This window comes from Seriola dumerili, unplaced genomic scaffold (genome assembly GCF_002260705.1).
Source record: "Seriola dumerili isolate Sdu_G_001 unplaced genomic scaffold, Sdu_1.0 BDQW01000331.1, whole genome shotgun sequence".
In the NCBI taxonomy this organism is placed as follows: Eukaryota; Metazoa; Chordata; class Actinopteri; order Carangiformes; family Carangidae; genus Seriola; species Seriola dumerili.
In genome coordinates, this window is record NW_019174586.1 from 356,733 (window position 1) to 375,889 (window position 19,157).

Below are 19,157 nucleotides of genomic sequence, written 5' to 3' on the forward strand. Positions count from 1 at the left end.
TATGTTCTATACAACTGATGCTCACACTTTTAATGCATTTCTCTCAAATACTGTGCAGGTAATAATAAAGCAATAATTCAGGATTTAACAAATCAGTTATTCCTTAAGCAGTTTTCTCTGGATCCATGTCAGCATACGCATGTGTGCAAAGTGTAAGCCTGCTGACAGCCTTCACATCCAAACAAATCATATCAAATGAACAAAGCTGAAAAATTAAATGAATAGAGGTTGCAATGAGATCCACTGCTAACAATGCAACATTTGCAGGCTTTCGTTACAATTTAACCGGGCCTGATGCTTTTACATGGCATTTAACCAGGGGTAAATGATGTAGGAAATTTGATGTGTTATTTCATTGTTCTAATCCAGGTTTCAGGTTTAAGCCAAAACTTACTATGGCTGTCTCAAGGTGTACAATTTAAACAGATGGCTCTTCATAGATTTTATAACAACCTTAGTGTAGTTATCATGACTTTCTGTTCCCTTGTGAAGGGATGTCTGTACACCTACAATAAGGTGGGCTGTCCCTTTACTGCAACTGCCACAGCTGGACAAGTTAATTGGATATTCTTCTGTAGCAGGGGAGTAAGAGGTAAAGAGGAAGGACAAAGAAAGAGGGAGACAGAAAGAAGGCGCTCTGATTATGGGGGGACAGCAGTCAAGAGAAGGATGTTTCCGCTTACACAGCTGCCATTAAATAACAGACCCTCAATCCATGCGCGCACAGGCGCGCGCGCACACACACACACACACACACACACACACACACACACACACACACAGGCAGCAGACACACACAAGCAAATGTTGTGGTGCTATTCAGCCCACAGAGCGGAAACATACAGCTGACAGTAGGTACAGTGGATTCTGGGTAATCACATGAGAAACTGAATATGAGTATGTCAGGAAGAAACCTGTAGAGATAGATGGGGGAGGAGGAGCAAAAAACATTCTTGAATTTAACAAATTTCCGCTCTTCAAACCACAAGTACAGTTAAGAATATAAGCAATCATTGACAAACTCTACCAGTGTTTGAGTCAGGACTGTCACTGAGACAAAGTACTGTCTCTTTGTCTGAGGGGAACCATAAAAGCAACAATGAACCACTTCAGAACCACTTTCAGAACTGCTCTGAGTGCCTAGGCCTCCATTAAATGGACAAGCTAATGCCAGCTATGTTGCAAGTACTAATTATTTATGCATATGGCTGGGTGATACAGTTTAATTTAATACCACAATATTAATAACAGTTTTTTTCTGATACACAGTATATCACAATATGGCAATGAATGCAAATGTATGTATCAAATAACTGTCTTTCATATCAGGTAAAACTCTTTAAAACCAAAGCTTCACTAAATTACTGTTAGCTTTTAATTACAATCTGCTTGGAATAATTAAATTGAATTAACAAAAAGTTAATCAACAACTACTGATGGATCAAATGATTCATCAAGAAAAAATGCCAACTATATGCAAGTTCCAGGTTCTAAAATCTATCGAATGGCTGCCATTGACTGTTTGTCAGTCAAGCTGAGTATCTTTGGGTTCTAGGCCGTTAGTTGGACACAACAAGCAATTCAAAGACATATCCTTGGGATCTAGGAAATTGTGATGGGCCTTTTTCACTCTTTTGTGACATTTTATAGATCAAATGATCAGATAAGATTTCTTGGAAAAGTCAGCTCCCTCTACAAGGAATCTGAAGGTTTTTGTCTTCTTTTGGCCAAAAACGAAAGCCATAAAACTTCTTGATTATAATTCAGAGAGCTTCCCAAACACAGGCAACCTGTTAAATCAGTTGATATATCTAATTAGCTACAATGAGCTGTGTAGATGAAGTGGGGCATGTGACAGGTTCCTACACAGTTTCAACAGTTGCAATTAAGGGGGTTTTTACAAAAGTAAGAAGGGTGGTGTACTGATGGCTGCTTTGCAATGTTCTGTGCAGGTCAACCAACCAAAATACCCCAAAACAAAGCCCTTTTCAAAACATCTACGCACTCCCAGACACACATCGAGTATATAAACTGTAAGTGTTCCAAAGGGAACATAATTACACTGACATGAAGGTAGCAGTAAAAATAAGGAGGGTGGGTCGGTGAGTACTGTCTGTCTGTCTGTGAGACCAGACAGCTGAAGAAAACACAAATCAGGAGAGGCATTTGGCTTGTGACAGCTAGTCACACACACTGGCTGATGTTTTGGTGTGTGTGTGCCTACCTACACCTACCTGGGCATACATATTTATCTAAAAGGACTTGAGAGTAGTGAGAGATATTATGTAAATCAAAGCAAGATTGAAAACTGGGTAAATGCAGACTAGCAGAAAACAGAGTGACCACTTTTTCAGGCAAATGTATGAAGCAGCCACAGCTGATTATTCCAAATGGAGGCTTACTAGGTTAATAGTTGGGCAGCATAACGTAAAAAGTACAATTTGTCAGACAGATATTGATGCGATAAGGATGTGACATAACTTGTACACGCCTTTGGTTACAAATTAAAAGGGCACACAAAGAGCGCAGTCCTACACCTATGCCAATGTCAAATAACATGTACCACACTTCAGACAAAAAAAAATAAAAATTCATAGTAAATGATCTGTAACCCTACTTGTATCCTGTATCATTAATCATTCCTGGGAACAAAATAATATAAATATTGATAGATTTTTTCTTATAGGTTAACTCTAGGTTATCTCCCGTTTCTAGAGCTCCCTGTATACTACTAATGGCACAAATACCAATACCAATGTGTTCACCAAAATAAAACAGATCAGCTATGAAGTCAACTTTTTAAAATCTGCAAGGCCCTAGTAGAGTTGGGAGCATTCACATTTTCTTATGTGACTAGGATTATAGCAGCTGGATGGTACACTATATCCTGGAAGTGGTGAAGCACTGGGAGAAAGCCTTTGCAATCAGCTCTGTTTACATGAAAGAACTAGGGGTCTTAAAGGTCAAACTTTAGCTTGATTTACATAAACATTTATTTTGTCAACATGATTCACTTATCAGTGACCACCAACCTCAAGCCGTTCTTATTACTGTAGTACATTTTGATGGTTTTGATTCTGTATCGGCTTCATATGCAGTTTAATTTGGGCCTAGTTTGGTCTTACTATTTAGCTTCCAATAAAAACATCCACTGTCCAGTACTAAAAAAGAATATATACAATACAAATGTTATCATTCATACCATACCACACTCTGTGAAGTCAGGACTTCAGAAGATATTTATACAAACAGAGAGAAAAGAAATGTCCTGTCTCTTAAGATGGTTGTGTGATTATTGCACTCATATTTCTGTATGTGTTTTTTGTTATTTGTAATGGGTAACATTTGGGTTGTAACATTACTGTATGAATAGGTCTGGCAGACAGAGTTGGATGGGGGAGGGGAGTATAGGTGAGGGAGAGGGGCGTGATGGTTACTTGAATGTGTGGAGATGACAGGTGAGATTCTGCATCTATGGAGTGTGGTGGTAAGGTGAAAATAAGGTGGTAATGGAGGGTAATGGAAGTGTGGAAGAATGCACTTTGTTCCTAATTAAAATGTTTTGAACAAAAGTGGATGTAACATCTGGATTTCATATCTGAAATCCTATGACCACTGAAATACAGTGCAGTGTGTGTGTGCATGTCATCTTGTAAACCTCGCAGTTTATATTATGAACAACATTGCCATGGCTACATGCTATCATACAAGGCGAAGCAGTACTTGGGAGGCACGCCCAGATACCACTGAAGAGTTTCCTACGTATTCAGCTGAAACAGGAAATTGCCAACAACTCTGACATATTACACACTCACAAAGCTGCTTGGTTAACAATATTACATAATTAATATAAATATATATACAGTTGAAGTCAGAAGTTTACATACACTTAAGTTGAGGTCATTAAAACTCATTTTTTTAACCACTCCACAGGTTTTCAGCATCTTTGCAGTCTGAGCAGTATAGAAACAGAGTAGGAAAAAGGCATGGCTGTGACTCAGGTGTGCAAAAGCTCCATTGTTTAACCACTGTTTTCATTTAGGTTTTCTTTGTCAAAGAAAAAAATCTGGGATTGGACAATTTGAAACCCATTCTTGATTCCCATCCCTAATTACAACTTCCAAGCAACCTGTGACAAGGGAAAACACAAACACTGACAAGAGAGAAAAAGAAACAGAGAGGCAAAATTAAAGTGTCCCACAACAGCAAAGGCAATGCGGTGAGGTTTCTAACCCTAAGAGGTCAGTGTCCCATTACACCATACTGAACTGGATGTCTTCCAATTCTTTCACATCCGATTTTCTCTAAGCTGCACTTTTTAATGCTCCTACATGCCTCACTGACCTACTGACTCAAGATCCATTTGAGTGCACTGACTGTCTATGTGTGAGAGATATTATGATTGTATGTCAGTCATAGTGGGGCATGTTTGCTGCATGACTGCTCCTCGTCCTTGGTCTGTTGTTAATAGGGACATAAAACCCAACCACCCCCACCCACGCCCACTTAAAACAAGGGAGGCCACTGTTGACATGTCCCTCTTTTGGCACCCTCTTTTTCTGTCTTCTCAAACTGACTGAACAAATTTTGAATACTATCCGTCTCCCATTTCATTGAAATTTGAATATTAGTTATTAACGGTAAGTCCCTAGCTGTTTTATTATGGCACAAATAAAATTGTTGAAGACTATGCAACATCAAGGCCTCATGCACACATACTGCCAGACCAGGCAGTCCAGAGACACTGTCCTGCGCACAAACACACATGCATACACTTTAACAACTCAGTGCTATCAGCAGCCAGGCTCTATTTCTTGCGACAGAAAGAGCAGTCTTTCACTGTCACACACCTGAGCATATACACACGCAGGTTTCATGACAACCTGCTTGTTAAGCACTGAATGTGTATTTATTTTTTTTTGATGTACATGTTTTTATTACTTTATGAGTGAGAAATTTGTATTTTTCCATTAATTTATTTTAAACACTCCAGAACTCTTCTGTTTTCTGGCAGTTCAGCCTTTTAACACATGGACATGGATAAGATTCCATAACAAGATTCATATGGAACATCCCTTTCAAGGTATTTTTACATTAACAGTTAAAGATCCATGTTGATCCACATGGAGCATTAAAAACAGGCTGTTACGAGAACTGATTAAAAAAATTCTCCACACTTCATATCTGCAAAAGTGACCAACCTGCAAATCACTTCTTTGTTATTTAACAGACCAGGTTCAATTACATATTCTCTTAACGACCAGCACCATGTGGATTATTTCAATGTGGATTATTTTGTGTGTTGTACACGGCAGCAGGTTGTGAACCTGCAAATCAACAAACCTTCACACACTTCTTATCTAGTATATACAGTATATACTAGGATGCATGTGTTTAGGTGGGTGCAGGTTGGGCCACGTTCATGACTTCAGCCATGTATTAAAAATATCAGATCCTTCCTTGGCAGCCTAAACCTCCCTAACCTAACTGTAGAACAACGTGATTCATTAGATGCACCCATCACTGTGGAAGAGATTGTAGAGGTCATTAAAAGGCTACTATCTGGTTAGGCCCCTGGTATAGACAGCTTCATGCCAGAGTTTTAAAAGTAGCGCTGGCCCCAGTACTTTTGGATATGTACACAGAGGCGTTCGAAACTGGCATCCTACCTTCCTCCCTGATGGATGTAGTTGTCACTGTTATATCAAAGAGCGGTAAAAACCCAACAGACTGTAAAAGCTACAGGCCCATATCACTGCCTGGCTATGATGAACAGGTGTTGTCAAAGCTTCTATCCAAAAGGCTTAATAAAGTTATCACTACCCTGATCCACATTGATCAGTCGGGCTTTCTCCCCAAATGCATCTATGCTGACAATATCAGATGCCTAATTAACATTAAGTTATATAATTCCCCCCCAGCTGCCATATCTTTGAAAGCAGAAAAGGTGTTTAACAGGGTTGAGTGGCTCTGTCCGTTTGACACACTGGAGTCATTTGGTTTTCGCGATAAATTCATCACCTGGATACAACTCCTGTATATCTATCCTAAAGCCATAGCATATATAAATATTTCAAACAATTTGATGGCACAACGTGTATTTGCATGTATGGAAAAAACCTGGCTCTATTTGCAATGAAATGTCATCCAGCAGGGCGCTGTTTTGGTCAATTATATTTCTACGGTTTATCATGTAATTGACTAAAGATAATATATTTGTGATAACTTTTTAACAGTATTGTAAACCTTTGTGCAGCATTTTGGCATCTAATGATCCTTCACACTTCCCAGAGTTATAAAAAGTGTAATCTCTGCCTTTACCCCACTATTAGTGATGCATGCAACTTATTTTTAAGCTTGGTGACTGGACGCATCTTGTTGTAGTGCTCACTGGTTGTCAGTGTTGACTTTGACTAAGTTTGGGATACAGTGTTAAACCTTAGAACCACAAACCTTGTCCATCTTTTGGACTGATGGGTTTTTATTCCAATTCAAGCCTCAGAAGTGATCCACCTGCTGTTTACAAAATGTACTGTAAGAAGGAAATTAAATCATTTTTATCATCTAGCCCCTGAACAATCAAACAAACTCTGTCCACTTTGTCACTCTATGAGGATTACCAGTAATGGCAAGTTACAAATATATTGTCATAAAGTTTACAAGTATGATTAAAAGTGAACCAAACTGCATAAACAAACATGTACTATCATAGATAAACTAGGCTCTACAGTACGGTTAGCGCTTAACTTCTAGCATGTATAAAAGTCACTATACATTGTATGTATACATGCTTAAATTATGTGGGAAAAATATATTCAAATTATATTGTCCAATTATGTATAATAATAAACCCTAATATGACTTGTAGGTAATATCACTCACCCTGAAGTGAGTGCTTGTGGGAGAGCAAAGCCAAGGAAACAGCCAAACAAATAAATATGCACGCATGAGCAAACGACAAAGATCAAATGTCACACATCAACAACCACACAAAGCTGTGTATAGGAAACAATGGGAGGAGGGCAGATTAAACAACACAAGACTACAACGAAACCTATAATTTGGAGAGGAGCAGGATTTTACAAATGGGTTTCACAAATACCCAATAGGGATATTTAAAGGAGGTACATTTGAGTCACTGACAAAAATAGCACACAATTCAATTACACCCTCAGAAGTCATAATGCATGTCTATGTTTATGTTTATATAGGTCTGGAAAAAAATAAAGAAATTAAGGGCAACACTATCTACATCTCCATGCAATATAAAAGTGCAGTTCATGATAAGAGAGCCCCCGCCATAACCAACTACAAGCAGGTTGTTTATCCCCATCATTCATAAGTAACAAAATCGCAGCATCAAGCCAGTGTAAAGAATAACATTATGCATGACTCCTGAAATGTCAATACAGAATACAAAATGATGAAGCTGTCAAGGTTTTTAGACTGGGTGAAGGTGAAGTTTCTTTTAACTTTGTGGAACTTTTAACTTGATAAGGTGTCAACTTTTTCCATTTATGTAATTCCTGTTTGAGCAATAGTAACGTTTTCCACAGGTTAAATGCCATTGCTGTCACCTAGCCTGATGCTGTAATGCCTCCAAACAAGCTTTAACACTGCAAGCTGATTTCATTTCTTGACTGCACGTGTCATGGACCTCAGCTTACTTTGCACTTCTAACAGCCATTTCAATAAGATAGAATAAAATTTTTTTAAAAACTCTGGTAGTGTGGTGTTAGGCCTTCAGAGTCATTTAAATAATGTTGTATTCTGAAGTAGAGAGTTGTAGAAGTGATGAGACTGCCACACAGACTGCACATTTAAACTGTTCCACCTACACACATCATCTCCTCACAAGCGGAGTGGAGCATCTGTAAGCACACTTTACAGTAACATCTCACACACACACAGACACAGTGTGTACAAATCTCAAACTTTTACCTCCATCTTACAACAAGAACTGGTAAGTGTCACCCACAGACACGCATTCTCTCTACCTCCCTCGTAACCTCACACACTTAGTCCACTGTACCAGCACACAGGGAAGTGGCTAATGCGCATGCATCATCTACTGCTCCTACTGATGACTGCAGCCTTCTGAATCAACAGAGACAGAGGCAGGGTTTGTTCCTATGTTGGCTTAGAGACCCAACAACTAGCTCATTACATACCTATGACCTGAGACAGGCTTGTACAGTAACTGAAGAAAGAAGGAAATGCCTAAAAAGAAACTGTAATAAGGAGGAAGAGCAAGAAAAGTTCTTTATGAGTGTCAGTCGGCCCCTGTCTGCGGCTGTGTGTAAAGCCATACTATTAACTCAGGCAGAAGCTAAAGCCCCTGGATCACAATCATGTCTAATAGAAACCAATACCCAAATAACAACTATGAGCTTGAACCAAACAAGTACCATCTGGGTTTTAAAAAAAAGGGAGAAAATAACACTACACTATCTCACTTGGGAGTGTACAATTGTAGTTCAATGTAGTAAGTCCATGAAAAAACACATACAGACAAAGCCCCAGAGTTCTGTTAAAAAGAGAAACTCAAATACTGCTCAACTTTATTTGGGATCTATCTATATTTAACAATAACAGATTCTATTGCCTGTGGTCTGACACTGTTCCATCTACTCATTAGTTGACTATGAGTACTAAAGCCTCTGCTGTTCGTCAGCTCATATAGTGATTACAAAGTGAAATAACAATAGATTTCAAGTTACATTTTGTTTTGTGCGCTCGTCGCCAAGGCACTGCAGGGTGTACATGCGTGTCCAGCAGCTAAATTGCTTCCACAGCCTTGAATGACCTATCATACCCACTAACAGGCATAAACCGTTTTCCTCCACATACTCAGCTGTGAGAGCGGCTCGTAGGCCTGTGCTTTTTACAGTCATTGTGTTGAGATACATAAAGCAGTCGGAGATTAACTATAATCTGTCAGAGGGAGAATAGGGAGAGTCACAGAGGAGGACCGACTGTAATCCTAACTAAGGCCCCCACACACAACAAATGCAACACACAGTCAAGAGCATTCATATCTGTAAAGATCAGTCTACAGGTCTGTCAATCCAGCTATGTTAAAAAGACAGAGTAATTGTGTATATATAATGGGAAACTCCCCTCACAACACTGCCTTCTTTCGCTGACTAGCTGATATTGAGAAAGACAAACCAAGGGCATCACCCTCTATGAGCATTTATGAATAAAAGACCAAAATACACATTGTGGTAGCGTTGCGCCCAGACAATGATCAAGGTAACTACTTATCTTTTTTAAAGATCACATCATCATGCTTGTGCTGTCTTAATCATTTTTAGAGTAACATTAGCTAAACCTAACTAGTAACTGTAGATAAAACTTTATATTTACTTCTGAAAAATAGGCGCCATTTTGTTAAAACCAGCCACGGGAATAACCAAAACGCATCTTAATAATTGTAAAAACATTATAAAAGTAACTGAAGCATTGTTGGGCTGGACTATATCATACAACCAAAGCCTTTTGGTTAAGAACAACAAGTTTTTAAAGGGACATATCTCTGTAGAGGTGGGAATGGTGCCTTGCAAAGATTGTAAGATTGCATTGTAAGATTCATCACCTATGCACAAATTTCCTGAATGAGGATTCAGAGCACTTCCCATCTTAATAGCCAACTACTCTTCTCTGTCTAGCAGCTTTTTTTGAGTACAGTGGGCAGCCTCAAACAAGGTTATAGTGCCCCCTAATCTGACATCAGAAAGGTGTAGGGGGAGGGGTTTCCAACGCTATTTGACCATCCATCAAGCACTTCTGACGAAGCATACTGACATCTTAAGAAGCAACACATCTTGGCCAGCTCAGTCAGTTTTATCCTACTGCATTTACACAAAACTTCAGACACACACACAGGAAAACAGGTAAACTACTGACTGGTCTACTTATCATAAAATTTGAGCCAGAAGCTTATAGGCAGTGGACCATGAGAAAATATTAACATGTTTTGTAAGGTTTATTAAACCAGGAAATCAGCAAAACTTGGGGGAAAATACCCATAAGCCAAAACATATGTGCTTAAAAATATATTTCTCATGTCAAGACGATATTTGGCTAGTTTTATCATTAATGTAATAATTTATTATTATTTGTAGAATTAAATTAATATTAGATTTAATTTCCTTGCCATATTTTCAGGACAGCATCACACCGACACACACACTCCGACCAGCTCTCTGTTATTGAAGTGCTGTTTGTTGTGTGTCGTTGCCGCACTGTGAATAAACACAAGGGAGATCGACATCCAGACAGAACACGTCACTTAGTTTGATTTCCTAGCCTGCTGTTTCTCATGTTGTACATAGACTTTCGGTTCTAACAGAGAACGAGAGATTATTACATGTAAATACTTACTGTTGTGTTTGTAATAACAATTTAGTTTGGTTGTTTTAACATAGCTATAACATGCATTTGTTATCCTACTGTCAAAAAGTGCAGAAAGAGAGAGTGGTGAGCAAAACTGGATACTTTGGTCACTCCTCTCTTGCTGATAGGAAAACATACCACCATCATCACCCTCACTTGATCATATCGGTTATTGGCAATTGCACAAGGCGATGATAAGACAATCTGACTATAGATAAGTTCTCAGAAACCTTACATCCAATTTGTGATGGCCATTCTGCGTTCACTGAATCAAAAAAATTCCACCTTATCAGGCTAATTAACAGTCCCAAACTGGACAAATCGCCATGTAAGCCAATTAAGGTTATCACAACAGTACTGTAAAACTTTCTTACCTTTTCTTCTTATCATACATAAAAGTAAACTTTTTTGACATTTCATTGAGCAAAATAATTGTTAGAGTCTGACTCAGGGCTGAGGTCACAACACTTCTAGAGGGGTCACATAGGTCCTACTGTACCTCTCACAACAAAGACCACTACCATATTTTCTGGTTTATCCAGTGATGTTTTAAGGATTCCACTATCCCTTTAGAACAGAGGTGAATGGAATTTAATTTGTTGTGCTCAAAGTATTAGTAAAGATTTAATTTGAAAAGCCCAACAGTGGAAACAATGCCCTGATTACTCAGGATAATACAATTACTCAGTGTTATCCATCTCCACTCTCTGGAATATTTCGAACCTGTCCGTTAGGCTCCAATGATAAAACTCTGCTCTAAGTTTTAACATCATCCAGGCCTCTAAAACATCCAGGCCTCCAAATTCCTGAGAGACGGCTATGTGTATGTTCGTAAACATTAAACTGGTACCTCCTTGCACAATGGCTGGAAAGGAGGGAATGAGTGAGATAAGAGTATGCAATAATGGGGATGAATAAGGAAGCATCCTGTTCGCTATTTTTGCACAACTTCCTGTCACAGCCCACAGAATTTGAGAAATAATATAACAGGGTGGAAACACTGACTCTCTGCGCGTGTGTGTGTGTGTGTGCGCGCAAGTGCATGCTTGTACATGCACACATTCACAACTAGAAAGAGTAAGGAGAAGTAAGAATTAACAGTTGACAAAATGGGCGTGAGAACAATAACACCTTTGAGATCAGAGTAGTTTGAACACAGAAGTCACTTCATATTTTCATAAAATTCCCTCTTAGAATACACAGAAAAGCCAGAAAAGCCAGAAAATTGCCAGAAAAGCACAGAGGGGACTGTTTAAATAAAAGACGTGGGAGTGACCAAAGAAAATGAAACACTGTCAGCACTATCCTGTTTATTCATTTTAACTGAACAAACTTTACACCTAGTGAAGGCTTTCAACAAACATCTAGGCAGGTGAAACTTACTGAGGTAAATATTCAATAGTTCCAAGAAACATCTGCACACAGACACTTGTTGAAAGTAGTTCTCTGAGGAAGGGGAAATAAGCATGACAAAGAGTGACATGCAGAGAAACGTTGTGTTTCCTCTAGAGCCTTTCAGTATCACGCTATACAAGAGTGGCGACAGACACACCTCTAAGTAAGTCCATAAGACATAATGTTGAGCAGACACATCACAAAAAATTGTCAGCTGCACCATCTGACAAGGACAAGAGAGAGTTGTGACACAGTCAGAATATAAGTTGGCTAATGACTGACCCAACCCCTCTCTTAACCTCTCTTCCACATTCATCATCCTGTCACTGTCTGATTTGCATAGCAGGCTGAAAGTAACGTATCTGAACGGTTATCTTATGAAGTGACAGTGTGACATTATGCCAGAAGCAGTAGCAATTTTATTTATTTTATATTTTATTTTTAACTGATTTCCTCTTTAAGCATGCAGAATGCCATCAAGAGGGATTGGACTAATTAGACAGCAACACCAACTCTGCCCTCTGTGATTTTATTCTTGGTGGTACAAAACAGACAAGCAACATCTTTTACCAGCTGCGTGGCTGCTCCATTAGTCATTCAGTCACAAGAGCTACTGCTTACATAAAGTATATTAGTTACTAAGGGTGGGCAATATGGATTAAGACTTCTTGCAACTAATGATTATTTTCATTATAAATTAATTCCTTGATGATTTTTTCAAGTCTCTTGAATGTAAGAAATAGTGAAAAATGTGAGTTGCAGTGGTAGAGGGATGATCACTGAAAGTATGAAAATGTTGTTGCCTGAAGTAACATGCTAGTTCCGCCACTATTACATGAACACACTGACACTACCCATCTGTGAAATGTATAAAAAGCTAGACAGCCACCAGGCACTTGATGATTGTAATCAGAATACACGGGCTAGATAAGTCAGTTGTGAAGTGTGAGTCAAATACACATCTACATCAACAACCACCCAGGTGAAGGTGAAGGACCATGCTAAGTATGATATGTCTGTGGTGTCGTGACTCTGCATTCCTCTGTGTGCCTGCCTCAACAAAGTGGTCACTGGCACTTTTATTACACGACTCAGCTGTCACATCCAGTGAGAACAGGCAAAGCAGAGCAAACCAAACACAGCCCTCAGCTGAGCCAACAGTGGCTGCTCTTATCTGTGGAGTACAGTAAGAACAGAGTAAACAGAGGCCACTATGCACTTTAACCATCACACTCACCCATGGAGGATTCTTCCAATAAGCATTTTTGTTCCATCTAATAACTGATGTCTGAGCAGAATATTAGTCTAACTTGAGGATGAATGACAACTGCTGTAAGCTTGGTATTTGACTTTAACCTTTCCATACCCATCACACCACCTGTAACTTGCTATTATCACTGACAGCATCCCCACTTATACACATTTTCTGCTTTCTCTAATCACCTTATCTGCATTTCTCTTTTCTGACATCAACCTTTCCCTCTCACTACTCGTCCAGTGTCTGCTCACTCATGGCTCAGTTGCTTTCCCTTGCTCCGCCTTGCTCTCTAAAATACTCCTGGTCACTCCGAGCCAAGAGGCCCCTGCCACTAGCAGTCCATTAACCACTCCAGTTTCATGCTGGCACTCAGTCATCCTATTCTTCAGTTCACAGTATGCTCTTCTTCCCCTGAAATGTAGAGAGCAGGAAACTGTGTGTCTGTGTCTGTATAGTGTGTGTGTGTGTGTGTGTGTGTGTGTGTGTGTGTGTGTGTGTGTATGTGTGTGTGTGTGTTGGGGGAACAGAACAGACATGTATATGTATATATATATATATATATATATACACACATACATATACTGTACTGTATATATGTAAAAAGAAAAAGGGCAAAAGGGACCTACTGTACACTGAAACAAATTCTTAATTGTTCAACTTGACTCAGACTACTTGAGTCAGTGACTTAAGAGTGGTGACTGGCTTAATTCATAGCGATACCTTAAATTAAGCATTTGCTGAGGTAGTTCCCCCAGGAAGTAGGTGCACCGCTGCACAAAGGCATATGCAGGCTCAAGTTTTCATGCTTGAAGGAAGCTGCACTTGTATTTGCTATTAATCAGACCTTTACTGATCAGCACCAACATGTTAACCTGCATTCAACAACTAAAACAGTGCCCGCTGGCAACATGAGCACCAAGCCTCGATAAAACACCACATATAAGTAAGACAGATGCAGACAAAAACAGCTACCTCATAATTTCACTTAATGATTTTGGTTGCTCTTGTTGTGATCGACGGTGCTTGAGTGTATTGTGGTTTTCCACACAAGCTGCATTACTATAATTAAGGGGTAGGACAAATAATCAGTATGGCAATATATGACAATATGGTCTCAAGATTCTAAAGCTGGCCATCTCTGTGTACCTCACAATTTGATTTTGACTATACTACAATCCATTACAAAATGATTCTTGATGCATCTTAATGTTTTATTTACACCAATTTTCTTATTGCAACTCTTATTACACATTGACAATACCATAATTATTCATGATATGAAAAAGTCAAATAAAATCACTTCTGTTAACATTTATTAACATGACAGCAGTAATCCAGCTGGTAGGTTGAGGTTACATGCATGAGCAAGTCAGCATTTTTTCCAACTCTGTGAATATTCAAAGAGAGAGAGAAATATGTGCCGCTTGGACATTTGCTTGAGGGTTCTCTTTTTGGCATCAACTACAACAGGTGTGTAATGTGCATCTGTGTGTTAGCTTTAATACTGTAAGTTACAAGTTACATACTTCATGATGATAATTACATTTTTTACAATTATCAGAATTGACAACATTCTTTCCAAGTGCAATTTATGTAATGCAAACCATCCCCGAACACAGCTTCAAATCTCTGACAGGAAAATTCTGGCTCAAAATCCAACCGATGTCCTTATCACAAATGGGAATTTTAAATGCAAATAATGAATTTAAATAACCAATAAATCTGAGAGAAATGTCCCATAAGCCCCAAAAGAATATGCCCAAGTTGCACAACTCACTCAAAAATATTGGTTAGAGGTCTCCTTGATAACCAACATTCATTATCAGGTCCTGAAAAAGTCAACTTCTACTTGAGAGAATTCAGCAAACCTTTCACCTACAAAAAAATCAGATAACTTGCCAAATGCAACAAGATGTCCCTGAGCCATAATCTGTGATCTACAAATTCACCATTTATCCCAAACAACTGTCCAAGGCAGTGATCCCTGGCTAATCCACACTGCGTCTGCCTGCTGAGCTCAGCCAGCCTGTTTATGTCAACATCATCCATGGATGCAGATCCTCTCTGTCCCTCTGGGCCTGAAGAACACAGATAGAGCTTCAGGGAGCACAACTAAAACAACCTGCTTTCAGCTTCAAACAAAATACCTGGGTCATGCTCTGCTACAGAGGTACCTGTAAGCACAGTGAATCATGTCAAGCATTCCTGTTAAACATAACTACAGGTTACATACGCTAAAACCAACCAGTTTAAGAACTGAGACACACGCAAAACAGACTGACAAGCACTCAAGTGTACAGATATTTACACACAGCAGGACAAAATGACTTCCAACCAGTACACTTTTGTGGGGTAGAACTGTAGTAAACATTACAGGGGTTGATGTTGGGGTAAGGCAACCAACATTTAGTCTCGCACAGCCAGCAAGGTTAAGGTTTTGATTTCACTTACAGAGCTACGACCGTAGTTGTTGTGAGCTCCAGTAAAACGTTCACTTTTCACTGGTGTGTGTTTGTGTGTGTCAGAGAGGAGAGGCCACAGGCCAACCAATAAAGACACCAAAACGGGGTAGAAAACATTAAGCGTGTTTTTTTTTTTTTTTTGTGGTTCACTCTGGTTGTTTATTGCACATGTTCATATTGTGATGACAATGAAAATACGATTCATCGGTCAGCACTAATGTCGACTGTGTGATCCAAATCTTAATCAAAACTTGCCATTTTCAGCGTGTAGGTTGCTAACTCAGAGGCTGGTGTTGTACGTATTAGGGGATTTTGAAAACAGTAACAGGCAGAGGAAGTGGAAAGGGAGGAGAATGCCGCCTGTAATAGGCACCCAATGGCAGCCTTATACAAACAACCTACATCCAGTGAGTCAGGCAACATTTGATGTTGTGAATGATGATGTGGCAGAATATAGATATATTTATTTTGGTGAAACGAAAGTACAAAAATGTCATTCTGTCATTAATTCTGCATGCTGCAGAGACCCATAGCATTTGTCTTAAGTCACTTAGTGGCATTATTCCAACAACATAATGCATTTAAACAAACAAAAAAAAAACATCCATCCAGTCTTCGATTAATCCAGAAACTGTGACCATGTCTAGGAAAAGAGATGATGACTAAAGCTGGATAACCCACCCACACTGCTTCATTCAGTCTTCGACGACACAATGGAGATACATTCACATGCGGATGATTTTGGCTTGGAATACCAAATTCCAATCTGAGTGGAAAGCACACTCACACGTCACCAAGTCATACATATCACATGTGATTATCACTGGTATGTCTGAGAAGAGTCGAAAGCAGAGAGTGATGAAGTTATAGATAGTTGATGGATGAAATCACACTGCAGATCAAGTACACCACACATAATTCTACACTCCTTTACCTTTGTCTGAACTCTGACCGTGGTGTAGTAAAAATTCTGCTAGAATAGGTTCAAATTTCAGAGTAAGTGGTGTACTGAAGTCAAGGACAGACCTGACTAAGATGGGAAGTGTAGTTAAACACACAGACATACACTCATGCTTTGGCTTTGCTTGGCAGACTCTCACTCAAATATAGACTTGTGAACGCAGTGTTATCTCAGGACATTGCACAATCGGTTTCTGTGTATGACTCATGTTTACTTATAACCCTACCTAAACCTGTGCATACATTAAAACTACTATAATACTATACCGTTCACCACAATACTTTCTTTGTTTTCATCTATTTATCTGTCTAGTCCTTGAGACAGAAATTTGTTTTCAAAGGCTGAAAACCTAGGTCTGCGTAGACAGACTATATGAATTTTCCAGTTGTCATCAAAAACATGCTTTTAACAAAGACCAACCAACCTCGTATTCCCACCGTTATTCTCACTGCTTGGCATAGGTGCTATTAGGCTCATACCCAGGTGGTACTATTTACATAAAAAAAAGTCTGAACAAACTGTTCTGAATGTAACTGTGTGTTAAAAGAAAAGAAAGTTTGTGTTCATTCCTGTCAGCATGGCTTAAACGAGGGGACTTCTGAACAGCCTGACAAGTCTCTGAAAGTAAGTGTGTGTGTGTGTGTGTGTGTGTGTGTGTGTGTGTGTGTGTGTGTGTGTGTGTGTGTGTGTGTGTCCGCACATTTCCTGGAGCCGTTTGATCAGTGACCAGATGTGTCTTCCGAGCATCGTCTATGGTTACCGCTTGTCTGTTTGTACAATATCAGTTTTCACCTGTTGCTAGACATGGCCATGGGGTTGAGTTACGCAACAGTTTGCTCTGGCTTACGACAGACATCAACACCAGTGACTCCCTCTGCTCTGCTCCCATCAAGATGCCACACTGAATCACATGCTGACACAGCCAGGCAGACACCACATGACGTCACTGTGATTAAGTCACCATGAGAAAACTCAAGGTCCCAGTGCCACACCTTACCACAGAAAGTTTGTTCATTCACCTGGCATCATTCAATTCAAATGTTTTCGTTTTATATAATAATCAAAATATGCACTGTCTTCTCTGGAGTAAGGAAATACAGCAATAACTTACTGTCAGATAAATTACATTGTTGATTTACTTTTCCAATTGTTGTGAAAAATAATACAACCTCAGTCTTGACTTGTTGCAATTTGTCAGGACTGCACAACTTGAGGTGTATTGCACAGTGCATGCCTACAAAGTTGGAGGGCCAGCTACTTCCTCATACACTGACACTTACTTTGACATAAGTCGTGAGTCCTACAGGATAGACATTTCAAGCTCTATTGACAGCTGGTGCACAGCTTTAGAGGGTAAAAGTAATTACAGGTATGGAGGCAGTTTGTTGCTTCGTAGCCTCACTTGAAACATGAGAAGAAAATGTAACCATCTGTCGTGTTAGGTGCAAAACTTTTGAGCCCACGTACCCAAAACAGATCATTAAAGTGCAGTAAGTGTAACCTGTGGGATACTCACAAATTTCTTTTTCCCATCTCCATCCTCATAGTTCTTCTTTGATTTTTTATCCTTCTTTGGACCAGCAGCTGAGGCAGCGTTGCCCGTGTGTGGATCCATATCTAAAAGTTAATCCGTTTCCTTGAATTGGGTGTCAAAATAAACCCGTGTGGCGGTAATCTCCCCGCTCTAAACACAAAGAAAATGTTTCCTCCGACGGTGTTGTCTTAACTTGAAAAAAGCCAACTGTTCCCTTGGGCCTATGCTACTTGCCTGGCTAACTAGCCACAATTAGCACAATGCTGCTAATGATTTGGTAGAAAGCCAACTACACCGAACGAACCCCTCGCTAAACCGCCTGTCTCTACCACTGAAGGAGGGAAATTCAAAGCACAGCCCCGTGTCTCGGGACGAAAAGTACGGGAACAACCTGTTGCGTCAACAAAATACAAACGAGGACGTTACTCTACTAGTATCCACATGTAACACAAAGTGAAGCTTTAACAATAAGAATTAAACTCCATAAAGTATGTGGCACTAGATGAGCTAACGTTAGCTGTAGCTAAGCTAGCTTGTCTGCTACAGTAGGTAAAGTCTCCGTAGGCAAGAAAAAAAATAACTCCACTCTTCCCACGAGTTGTTTCGGTGATAAAATCACAAGCGGCGAGTCGGCGTTACGGATTATTTGGGTCAACAATGTCTCCCAAATTAGTTTCCATGACTGCTACAAGTTTAGTTAACTTTTTAACTCCTGAATGACAGCGGGGAAGTGACTACGTCTTTGGCAGTTGAGGAGTCTTCCTGTTCTATTGACAGTCCGGTCAGAGCTGGTTGGGAGGAGCCTGAGCTCTGCTGCTACACCTGAGGACTGACTGCTCCAACCTCGGGTTCAGGGAGCATCAGAGCTATATGACAGAAGTACTGACTGATACTGTAATCCAAATGTAAGACAGTTTAGAGTAAAAAAGACTACCATTGCAAGTTAATGTTTTCATGGCATCATTATCTAAGGCTTGTGCTTTACACAACACTTGATGTAGGCTAACAATGTATTTGATGATAATTGTGTCATAATATACAATCTAAAATCCAGAAGAAGAGATGAAGGGAAAAAAGGTCTAAAATCCTCACAGACCTTCAATTAAAATGTTAGTAGAGCAGTGCAGTAGAATAACTCACCACCAGCAG

At 39.5% G+C, this 19,157-nt stretch overlaps 1 protein-coding gene across 1 annotated transcript in view; it reads right to left on the reverse strand.

Annotated features, from left to right (window-relative positions):
- The window catches only part of LOC111232553 (protein diaphanous homolog 1-like), a 41,209-nt gene extending 22,448 nt beyond the window's left edge, over positions 1–18,761 (reverse strand). The window contains exon 1 of the mRNA XM_022760128.1: positions 17,991–18,761. Within this exon, the coding sequence (XP_022615849.1) occupies positions 17,991–18,089 (99 nt within the window). The 5' untranslated portion in view covers positions 18,090–18,761. The remainder of the gene's footprint in view (positions 1–17,990) is intronic.
- Positions 18,762–19,157: the final 396 nt, after the last annotated feature.